At 40.1% G+C, this 12313-nt stretch overlaps 2 protein-coding genes across 9 annotated transcripts; both read right to left on the reverse strand.

The window, feature by feature from the left end:
* Positions 1–476: 476 nt before the first annotated feature.
* LOC134817371 (uncharacterized) lies at positions 477–1380 on the reverse strand. The gene is made up of 2 exons (XM_063826508.1): positions 1144–1380; positions 477–617 (listed from the first exon to the last, which is right to left on the reverse strand). Exons 1-2 carry the CDS (start codon positions 1378–1380, stop codon positions 477–479), a joined length of 378 nt encoding a protein of 125 aa, XP_063682578.1.
* Positions 1381–2396: 1016 nt separating this feature from the next.
* Positions 2397–11936, reverse strand: LOC134816281 (mucin-2-like). 8 transcript variants are annotated; one of them, XM_063825044.1, is made up of 17 exons: positions 11876–11936; positions 11143–11215; positions 10833–10976; positions 10280–10389; positions 9433–10114; positions 8978–9204; positions 8273–8419; positions 7866–7989; positions 7540–7653; positions 6785–6945; positions 6634–6654; positions 6044–6181; positions 5733–5852; positions 5470–5618; positions 4207–4345; positions 3946–4080; positions 2397–3765 (listed from the first exon to the last, which is right to left on the reverse strand). In XM_063825044.1, exons 1-17 carry the CDS (start codon positions 11933–11935, stop codon positions 3613–3615), a joined length of 2697 nt encoding a protein of 898 aa, XP_063681114.1. In that variant the 5' UTR covers position 11936; the 3' UTR covers positions 2397–3612. The 8 variants fall into 8 exon arrangements, with proteins under 8 accessions (XP_063681114.1, XP_063681120.1, XP_063681115.1 ...); XM_063825045.1 differs by having other exon boundaries at positions 2399–3765; positions 5733–5849; XM_063825043.1 differs by having other exon boundaries at positions 2400–3765; positions 3931–4080; positions 5733–5849.
* Between the last annotated feature and the right edge of the window lie 377 nt (positions 11937–12313).

The raw sequence follows: 12313 nt of genomic DNA on the forward strand, positions 1-12313 counted from the left end.
TCATATTTTCACACAAAATAGAAAATAATGTGATCTTATTGCTGACAAAATATGAATATAATTACTCTATTTACCTTAGAGTAATAGACTGTCAAAGTTTAAAACGCGCATTGGTATAGCACGTGACTAATAAGGCCAAATTTATACTTCTTAACATATTATCGATCCTTAGACATCATACTATTGTGTCCAATTAGCGGTTAGGTCTCTAAACTCGTAGCAGAAAACACGTCTTTTTGCCCGTAAGAGCCTCTACTATTTAGCTATTACTAGATTACCTAGCTTGCTAGTCTATTTGTCGCTTTTTTCACAAATAGGAAAAAGTGCTGGTCTTACCAGCTTACCTGGTGCACGCCAGCCCCAGCCCCAGCGGCGCTCTTTTCGAGGTTATCGCACATATATGAGTGGCCGAGCGAGCTAAAGTCGACTAGCAAGCTAAATAAGCGCCGGTCATATAATAGGGATTAGCACGCCTATTATTGGTTAGTAGGTCGGAAAACGTTAGCTCCATATTGTCCTATGAAGTTTCCAGGAGGGCTGTAGTTGCAACAAACCCACGTTGATTTCCCTTTGATAGCAATACCACATCCCACCTTAGTCGAACTCCTCCACACCACCTAAACAGAAAGTAGTTTTATCGTTGTCCATTGTTGATGGACTAATAAATATAAATATAAATCAGCGCGCGCTATACTTCGTAGCACTTGCCTCGGGCTAACATTTCGAGAAGAAAGCGGCGCGCTACTTCGAAGAAATTATTTGTCGTACGTTGTTGACATACGTTGCATGCCACTTTTCGCGCGCGAAGCGCGCGCCGAATATCTCTGATATTTGGATACGAAACATGTATCAAGTACGTTGTAAGGCCCACCGCGCACGAGTACGCGGCTCCCCCTGTATCATGAAACGACCGTGGGGGTCACAATGTGATACAAGAAATTGTGACGAGTATCATCCGTAAATTTTATCGTTGATCGTATAATTTGTTTTTCTGTACCGTCGGACGACATGAAATGACGGGTTTCTAATTTTAGTCTCGATAACAAAAATATTGCTACACGTTGTATACCTCTCGTGCACGCCGGCGCGCGCTCAAAAGGGGTTACAGCGTGTGTCAACAAAAATATGATCCATTACTGATACCTGAGTAAAATGCCCAGTTTTCCCAGAGAATTCAGGATGATAGTAGTCGTAGTCCTTTATTTCATCGTACCAAAGTTTTACAGCAGATTTTCCAGCATCCACAGAAGAAGAGTCCCCCGATGCCCAGAACAAGTTTTCTCCGAACCCACTGCCTTTGCTGTGTTCCATTTTGTCTTCGTTCTTCAGTTTGTCACACCAATGTTGAGCAAAAGTTGCTACATCGATGTCCCATTTCATCGTTCTCACTCCATGAACTCTACGGTAGAAATTGTGGGCTCTTAATGATTGCCTCCTGAATTTGATTTCCTCGACAGCTGCAGCTTCATTAACAAGTATTACAAACAAAACTACGGTAAAGAACTTCATCTTCTCAAAATAAAAGCTTAATAAACTCGAATAAAACTCACAATTAAAAGCGCAGTTGTGCCTGTGGTGACAATGTTCAATGTTTGGTGACCCGAATCTTTTGTTACGGTCATCTGATGAGGAGTATCACACAATAACACCCCCCCCCCCCCCGAATTAACGGTACAAAGGATTATTGATACATACATTGTTATTGACTATCACGCCTCTCTGTAAAATAGGTATGAGGTAGAACTAGAACTGTTTGAATTTTAGATAGTATCTATAGATATACGACTAATACGAGCAAGGGAAGAAGAGACAAGAGGAATGAGGATCAATAACAAAATGTAATTCAGTTTCATAATATCCATCAAATAGCTGTTACATACATGCTTCATACATACATACAATCCTATTTGTTGTTCTTAAAAATTGTAAGAAACTTAATATACTCAATTTACCAATTAAATACTATAACTAGAAGCGAAATGTGTATTGTATATTATATTAATAGACAGGGCTTGCACCAAGTCTGACCCGAATTTGGTGCCTTTTTCAGAAATTTGCCAACAAGAAGCCATTAATTTTCCGAAAATTTTACTCACATCATATTTATTAAACTTCAAGAGATTGGACACAACAATCAATGATGAATGATGTGACAGATTATGTTTGAAAAAGTACTCTTCAAGGCTATCGACTAAATGATGGCCGACATTATTAACTATGAATTTATTTAATCAGTGCAATTGGTTACACCTTCTGGCGATATCACGCCAAATGATCTTATCGACACCTCTTCCATTATTGATCCAACAATTTCAAGTTTATAGGTTCGATGACTATCGTGTCTTAATTTATAAAATATTATCTACATTTGGTTACCAGACAAATTGAAACATCGAATATGATATGATCGAAACTTAATCTTAATTAAATAATAGCACACAATCCTAGAATAAAATTGGAATTAGTTCTTTGGGTTCAGCTAATACTATCAGTTTCTAGTTAATTTTACTAACAAATAATACCTAAAAATAAAATTCGATCAAGACCAGAATCAAAGAAAATTGAATAAGAAATTAAAAGACACTGCAAGTGAATCAAAGCCGCCTATTTTAAAAATGCCAACAAATTTACGGTGATTTGTAATCTGTAACTTTGATCACGAAGTTCAGAGTTATAACTTTAAATGCTTGAAATCGGAAAGTGAACTTCAGTGAATTATGTTGCATTCACCATGAGATAATATTGCGATATCACCCTTCAAGCAATCAAATAAAACAGTCCAAACAAAAATTATTCGCGTTTTCCGTGGATCATTTAACGACTATTTAGGAAAAAATGTCGCTAGGATCACTCCACACGATTAAATTAAACCCGTACATTAAAATGACTAATAATAAATATCTGATTACAGCTAAAAGAACATAACCCGAAATCGTTAAAAAGAAAGTATTCTACATAAGCTAGCAAGAAAGCTTATGAAATAGTACGGCGTTATAAAAATACTTGGTGGTAGGTTAAAAATTAAAAAGGAATTCGTTTTATAGTGATCTCGAAGGCTTAGAACCTTCCATCACAAACGTAGATCACATCAATAAAACGTGACTACGTGACATACCGCCGCTCTCAAACATTCCCGTACCCAATACTTTCAACCAGAAATCCTAAATCCAGTTCAATAATGAACACACGTCGTGTAATGTATACATGATACATACATGTATACATGTACACGTATACGTAATGATACTCGCAGAATGGTCTCCCAGCAGGAAATATTTATACATTATATTTTATAAACTTTGGGATAGCTGCATTCTACCATTCCACCAGCAAAACAATATACGAGGTATGGGATTTGATGTCTAGCAGGCTGCTGTACGGATAATATCTGTTCTAGTGAATTTAAACTCAAATAAATCATCAAATCCACTCCTCAACAAAGATCAATCCTTCCACTGAACTATTATCTGAATATAATAAACCACCCAACATTCTGACAAACTCCGACACAACTCCAAACTCACACTGCTATCTGATTCAAATAACGCGACTGGCAGGATCTGATTTAATGTAAGATGATATCTCTTTACACTGTACACACTCGGCGACGCCTCAGAGCGATAGTTTGATCGAGCACGGCTCAGAGAAGGGACCCACGTTGCCTTGCGAGTCTATAGCGCGCACTGTGAAGTGGTAGGAGCATCCTTTGCTAAATTGGGAGAGAGTGACTGCCATTGGCATGGGGAGTGCTTTTACTGTGCCAACCTGAAAGGGGAAGGTTAGCGGTGCAGACATTTTCATCGGAACAATTCTAATTTATTCTACACTATATGCAGATATACACTACGGATATAGCGACACTGTATATCCTGGGATTTTATGTTCAAAAATATATTTTTCAGCGGGAAGCATCTATTAGTAAGAGCTTACAAGTGAAGCACCGACCTCAGTCCATGTTGAGGATATTGGTGGGGCGGTGGCACCCATGTAGGCGAACAATCTGTACCCAGTACACTTTCTCTCGTCACCAATAATATTCCACATCAACTGTATGTCTCCGTTAACCAGTGAGGCTCGCACCTGGGTTTTGGGAAGAACATGTCAGCAGAGTTAAAACACACTAGTACATATTCTTGCTCATCTTCCATTATCAGGCTGATTATAAGGCTAAATTTCTGCAAGCATGCTAGGGGTGTTAATCTATACCTTAGGTAAGCAGTCTTTGAGTGGACTATCACTGTTCTCATCGAATGCGGTTATCTTAGCACCTCCTGATATCATTTGTTGGTACTGGTCCTTTAGGTCTCCCACTGAGATCATGGGAGGTGGGATCGGGAAATTAGACCTGAGTTTGTTACAGTTACAGTTACAGTTACAGTTACAGTTACAGTTACAGTCACAGTTACAGTCACAGTCACAGTCACAGTCACAGTCACAGTCACAGTCACAGTCACAGTCACAGTCACAGTCACAGTCACAGTTACAGTTACAGTTATAGTGACAGTCACAGTTACAGTTACAGTTACAGTTACAGTTACAGTTACAGTTACAGTTACAGTTACAGTTACAGTTACAGTTACAGTCACAATTACAGTCACAGTCACAGTCACAGTCACAGTCACAGTCACAGTCACAGTTACAGTCACAATTACAGTCACAGTCACAGTTACAGTTACAGTTACAGTTACAGTTACAGTTACAGTTACAGTCACAGTCACAGTCACTGTGGGTCTCCCACTGAGATCATGGGAGGTGGGATCGGGAAATTAGACCTGAGGTTGTTACAGTTACAGTTACAGTTACAGTTACAGTTACAGTCACAGTCACCGTCACAGTTACAGTTACAGTTACAGTTACAGTTACAGTTACAGTTACAATTACAGTTACAGTTAAAGTTACAGTCACAGTCACAGTCACAGTCACAGTCACAGTCACAGTCACAGTAACAGTCACCGCCACAGTTACAGTTACAGTTACAGTTACAGTTACAGTTACAGTTACAGTTACAGTTACAGTTACAGTTACAGTTGCAGTTACAGTTACAGTTACAGTTACAATTAGACGTGAGGTTACGAAGCTTGGATAATATGAGTTTATATGAACACTAGAATATTTTATTGTTAATCTGTTTGTTGTCATGAGGCACTGAAAAGCTAGAATGGTTCAATGATACAACCACCGTAAAAGTTAGTGCCCTTTGAATAGACAGCCATTCGCTAAAAGGGTCAATCATCGGTGATATTCATATATAACATCCAAATAGATCCGATAATGGCGGAGTTATGAATATTGTATATTGTATAGCGGTAATTTACCTGAACAAAAGGCCGACTCTAAGTGGCAAAAGCATTCAAGGTGATAAAATACTGTCTACGTCGAGTAACGGACATTTTTATACAAGTAAAACTATTAATGTTTTATTAAATCATGTTAGTAACATATTTTAAAGAACAGAAAATGAAAACTTACCCATGAGGTCGAATATGTTGAAGTGAGGAGGCCTGAATGGGAGTGGGCTGTATAGGCTGTATGGGCTGCATGGAACTCTGCATCATGGAGGTAACAGGGTGCATCATTGGGGGCCCTCCTCCCTGCATCATAGCTCGCTTGTGGGCTGCCTGCAAAGTTGGTTTTAATATTACCACATTGATTGGGAAACGGATCATACATCACAATATCCATGAAATTGCAAACTTGTAATTGTAAATATTCGACAATGATCCTCTGTTCACCTGTTGCATGGACTGTTGCATTTGGTGTTGCTGCATCTGTTGCTGTTGGGCTTGTTGCTGTGCTTGTTGTTGTGCTTGTAACTGTTGCTGTTGCTTTAACGCGTGTGCCATGAACTCCTTCTAGCAATGATGGTAAGTTACCGCTATGTCTCAGAAATGTTTATGTGGTGACACGATAGCATAGCCTGCTATATTGTGATCTTAAGAAAATTATCAGCCTTCTTTCGGAAACAACTAAAAAGAACAGCTGAATTTGTGACATCATCTTCAGTAATAACCAAAAAGAACAGCTGAAATTGTGACGTCATTACCTGTTGAGCGGAGACAATGATAGGGGAGACAGGTTTAACCTCCTTCCACTTGTCAAAGAGAGCCAGTCCGTTGTGCTGCTGCAGCTGCTTGTTAATGGTTTGCAGGAAGGGCAGACCGTGGTTGTAGTTGGGAGGTATCTGAAATATGTAATTACACTAAATATTATTTATTAACATGATTGATTAAATTGTATGTTAGTTAAAATCACATCAGGCAAAGTTTTATGAGTTACATGAGGTTTATGAGTAACTTTCCGATCATGATTCATGATCTCATGGCAAAAATTTGCGGTTTATCAGCGTAGCAGTGTAGTTAACCGCAAAGATTTTTCAAAGCGCAAATATCCCCACAGTCCACACCATCTAAGATGCATAAATGGCTACATTGCAAGTGTTCATTGTGGTGTCATGCGCAATGGGGGTCATGCCTATGCTGCTCCCTTGTATGAACTCTTCAAAGTCGTTCATTCAAGTTTCATGAATTAATGCTAAGCAGTTTTCGGAGAACAAAAATTGTGTATGATGCAACAGTTTCAGCTGGGCATATGACATATTGTGCGCCCAAACCAATTAAACTTCGTTCAACCAACCGTCTTTTTGCTTTGATTCTTCTGGAAAAACATTATTTTAATGGCACGTAATCACGCACACTATTCGAAAAATGTTGTTAATATCAAACCGGTCGCGGTGACAGCCAATAAAATAGTTAATAAACTGGTAACTAGCCTCAGTTAAACGTACCGGTTGCTGTTTCTTAGGTGACCGGAGGGGTGGAGGGTGTTGTTGTTGATCTTTGGGTACTTCAGCAAAATCAGTAAACTGTTTGTTTATGTCAGGGTTACTGAAGACAAAGGAGAGGATGTTGGCGGCAGTGGCTCGAGCACTGTCATAACCCACACCCGCTGAAAACATTGAGTGTTACTATTTATAGAAATTACACTATATCAGTCGAGATATATAGCTGGCTACCGGACAACTGAACCCAATTTAGACTAACCCTAACTCTAACCCTAACCCTAACCCTAACCAATTAAGCTGATTGGTTTATGGGAACTATGTTCAATTGGGTTCAGTTGTCGGCTAATACACAAATTCAAGAGGTTATATTGTATATATTTATATCAATTAAAGCTGAAACTTTGTTTCAATGTTGAGACTTGAGCCACGTGTCGCAAAGTAAAATATTTATCTATAATATAAATATATATACACTCAGTTCGTTATATAAAGACGGTTAACTTTGGCGAAGGCTTCAGCCTCATTAATTTTTACTATATTGATATTAGTATGTAATAATTAAGTGTTACAAATACGATGGTTTTATTCGGCCTACCCACTTATATCAAACAATTTGAGAACTTTTTATGACATTATCATGATGAAAATTGAAATATACTCATAATCTTCCTCATTAATCAAACCTTAGTCATTAAGTAAAGAAGAAAATCAACTACAATAATAACATAATTAGTGAACAAAATAATAATAGGCAGTACCTCTTGGACTGGGAGGATGGTTTGGTTGTTGTGGGGCAGTTCCCGGGGACGCTATGGCAGGTGGGTTAGGATGACTTGGTGAAGGAGCAGGCAACACACCACTTTTCACTTGATCTGTCAGGATAACATGAATCAAACAGGCAGTAAGTTAAATATTGGTCAACATGAATCATTGAGAAGACATATGAGGTATAATCGATAAAACGACTTTGATGAGAAAAAGAATGAAAGCAATTAAAGATAAACAGCGAGAAAGCTATTTAAATCAGTAAAGATCGCCTAAAGATCGCCACCCACCAATGACCTAAAATGTAACTATTACAAACCGGGAGGTGGGGAGGCGTTGTTGTTGGTTAGATCTATGACCTGCTTTGCATCACCCTTGTTAACCATTGATAGGGTGGACTGTGTGCCGGAGTTCTTTGTTCTGATGTACCTCCATCCTCGGCACTGTGGAGGTAATAGGGTCACATCTCCATAACAATCAAGTGAGATAGAAAAACAGACAGACAAATTGGATTAAATTGCATATGAATACAATCAGATCAAAATTAAAGAGACGTGTGTTAGACGGATTAATTGAGTCCCATGAGAACAAGAAACACGTAGCACATGTGTTTTTAAATACCAGTTACCACGTGACAGCTCTTAAGCTATCAGCTTAAATTGACACGTGTTACATTGCCACGTGCTCCAGGCAGCTTGTCATCATTCATCAACCGAATAAACTTACTGTTCCCAGACCAGCTTGACTTCCAAAGTCTGCCTTTCCGATCGGTCCCTTTTGTTCGGAAAAGTTGTGAGCAGCGATGAGATGTGATATAAACTGTTCACCACCTCCAACCATGTGCTTACAGCGTGGACAAATTGTACCCGCCACCTAGGATGGGGTGGGGTTATTGTAAGGTCAACGGACAATTAAATACAATAATAATAATTGCATTAATAATTATTATCAATAATCTAGATAAAGGGCAGCTGGACTCGTTACTTTAAAATGTTTTAAAAATCAGAAATGTTTGTTGAGACCACATTGAGATCGGTCGCGATAAGAGAAGAGAGGATATGATAATGGAGGCTATGATAATGGAGGCTATGAGAAGGGAGGCTATGAGAAGGGAGGCTATGAGAAGGGAGGCTATGATAATGGAGGCTATGAGAAGGGAGGCTATGAGAAGGCAGGCTATGAGAAGGGAGGCTATGTGAAGGGAGGCTATGAGAAGGGAGGCTATGAGAAGGGAGGCTATGAGAAGGGAGGCTATGAGAAGGGAGGCTATGAGAAGGGAGGCTATGAGAAGGGAGGCTATGAGAAGGGAGGCTATGAGAAGGGAGGCTGTGAGAAGGGAGGCTATGAGAAGGGAGGCTATGAGAAGGGAGGCTATGAGAAGGGAGGCTATGAGTAGGGAGGCTATGATGGGTTACAAAACATTCTCCTCACCGTGGTATTCTCCTCTTGTTTCTTGACCACCTCGGTCACCATCCTCTGTATCCCCACACTCTGCTTATCTAGAGACACCGTCTTCTGTTCCAGCATGTTTATCTTATCCAGAGTCTCTTTGAAGGGTTTTGTGGCGTCTTGTAGGGAGGCAGGCACTGGAGACATCAGGGGCGATGGTTGTGGAAACTGGGGTGGCGGTTCTGAATTCTGTCCGCTTACGTCAGATACTAGAAATAAGCATGTTAAACCATCACAATTGTTAAACCACTTTTCGAAAAGCTTAAAACATGCTTAAAACAGATTAGCTGAGTCCTTCAGAAAAGCTGAACTCTACCAGTACCATAATTATAATTTTAACAGTCCTGGAAAGCGCAGTCGTCTATTTTATTCCTCTGAAATTCGAATTGTTTGGCAGCAGCCAGGACTGGGTCAGGACTCAGGATGTATCAACTCACCATTAACATTAGAGTTAAAGGAGATAGCGGGAGTTGGTGTAGTGGGGGTTGAGGGAGGAATTCCAGCAGCGGCTGGTGTGTTGGGGGCATTCCCGTTCATGGAGTGCGCAATGACCTGTGCGAGCAGCGTTTCCAGCAGCGCATGTGCTGTCATTCCCACTGGGTTGGGAACATTTCCCGCTCCATTTCCCGGTCCGCTGTTTTGTGACGTTTGGAAGTTGTTTGCCATATTATTAGCCATGTTATTAGCCATATTATTAGCCATATTATTAGCCATGTTATTAGCCATATTATTAGCCATATTATTAGCCCCAGTGCTGTGCATGTTACCGGCAGCAGTGACACTGGACATTAGGCTCCGGACCACAGATGTAGGGTCGTTCAGATTGGAGACGGAAGTGGAGGAGGGGAAAGAAGGAGAAGGGAGAGAAGGAGAAGGAATAGGAGAGGGAAGGGAGGAGGGAAGGGAGGAGGAGAGGTGGTGAGTTCCAGCCATCATGTTAGCAAGAGTGGTGTGCTGTTGGAGTATAGACGAGGGTGCTGTTCCTACGGAGGCGATGCTCTGCATCATGAGTGGTATAGCAGTGACGTTGGGTGGGGCTGGGGTTGATCTGCCCCCTCCCCCAGGACTCTTGTAGTTACTTGTGGTAGTGACGTTACTACTCGCCTCCTCGGGTACAGCCTGGGTGTTATACAAGTTATACAGATTATATTTTATAGTAGCGTTCAACATAGGTGAATATTTAATTCAAAAAGTACAAACAGCCAAACTTTTGGACCATCCTGTTATGAGGAGTTGCAGAATGCAGCACCACGCAGATCTGAGTGTTCAGTGAAATTGTCTTACCTTGTTGGATATAGATGTGACTGAAGTTAATGAAGGCATAGATGGAGTTTGGGGCACAGAGGTGATTACCGGCTCCATCGGGGGCTTAGGTGGCACCGGATCCGCGGTAACTGAGTTAATCACATAATTAGTGATAATTATAATATAATTAGTGATAATCATAATATAATTAGTGATAATCAGAGGAGTTAATCGACAAATGGTAAGATTGAGAGTTTTAAGAGATCTAATAGTCAGTTAGAGGCCACATTTTGGACGTTAATTTGAAAGTTATTGTACTGTACTCCCCGGTTGACTAGACCTCCTCATGCATACTTCAAGAGCACACGCAGCCCTAGCTACATTTAGAGAACAATGAAGTGACTCGCCAGACCGTTTAGGCCACGGTAAACTATAACTACCATCTCTGCTGAACTACTTAATCATGAAAAGTTAAACCCCAATAATTAAACAGAGTTATGCGGAGGAGCTGAACTTGGAAATTATACGGTACTCTAAAGGGCATATTGTCTTTTAATTTAGAAAGTATGGGGTAATATAAGTTGTGTAGTACCGGGCGGTTGGGGCCCTGAGGGGGGTTGCTGTTTTGGGATGTTGTCGTGGAGGGCTGTGGGGTCTAGGTCGCCGCCTCCCTCGTCCATTACTTCTTCTATAAAGGTCGGGGCGGGATCTGGCCCGGACACGTCTATATCTTCATCTGGTGGAGGATCTTGTTAGAACTGTTGTTTTAGTAAATAGACAAGCAAAAAGTTATATGTTAATGTGAATAATGAATACTGATATTAGCATTTAGATAGCTTGTACTGTGGGAAGAAGCTGACACAATGAAAGGGGGTCGGGGGATGAGTGAAATGTAAACTCACCGACAACTTGCAGCTCTGAGTCTTCCTTGTCACTTAAACTGTTTCCATTGTCGAGTCTTCTGCGTTTATTTGACTGAAAATAGTGAAATAATTTTCCAAATAAAACCAGAGTTCAGCTATTCACCGTTTCGTAGGATCGTGAAGTTCATGTCGCTGACAAATTCTCGTAGTGAGAATTCTTAACGATAACCTAAGTTCAACTGCACTCATTTCTATGTTGAACGCAACAAGATGCCCCATTGACTGCATTCGTTAACAGCTTTCAGTCTCACAGACAATTTTGACACTGAAGCTATTGTTTGATAACGCCTGCCTTGTACACTGGTAGAATATAGTGTATCTCTCTCCCAAGAATTGGAACAGAACAATGGCCCTCTCTCTGTTAGCAGGTTATGTGTCAGTTTATGTGAGGAGGTAAATGTATCGAGGTAAATGTAGCGAGGTAATGTATCAGGCTCAATGTATCGATCACTACATTGCAGATGCACCCCTCCTTTTTTACAAAGCAGGAAGGCAGGTCGTTTGCTTGCACTGTGGATTTCAGACATTGTGGCAATGTTCTCGCTTGGCAATGTCTACCGTCAGAAACATCTAGATTCTATAGGTTCTTGGTAGGTTTAAATCTAGCGGTTTTTCGAGAAAACAAATCTCGTTTTAATCGTAACTTTAAACCCCTCTATAATAATCATGTTTTCATTTTACATAAGTATAAATGTAACATAAATATACTTACAATGAGATCCACGGAGTCATCTACGTTAATTTCAATATCTTCCATTGTGTTTGAGACCATGATATCTGGGTAATTATTATTTGATTAGTAAAAAAGTCACGAACTTTTATCTAGTAAGTCACGGTCACTTTGACTTAGTCTGGGTAAGAATTATTTGATTAGGTTACTACTCACTTTGCTTGTTACTACTACTACTACTATACCGGCTTATTGTGCGGAAACAAGTATCACTATCAAGGACTGTGATATTTTTCGACGGTTTCTTTACTGAATAATTGCTGCAAAAAACTGCATCCGACAAAATTGATAATAAATTACCTAACGGTAACCAAGGTGACCCGAGAGCAATCTTAGAGCGATTAATTTTGAAAAATATCAATCACGGAATCAGAAAGAAATAAGAGAAATGGCGACAAATTAGGAAACCTCATAACTTTA

This window comes from Bolinopsis microptera, chromosome 6 (assembly GCF_026151205.1).
Source record: "Bolinopsis microptera isolate Bmic1 chromosome 6, MBARI_Bmic_1.0, whole genome shotgun sequence".
NCBI lineage: Eukaryota > Metazoa > Ctenophora > Tentaculata > Lobata > Bolinopsidae > Bolinopsis > Bolinopsis microptera.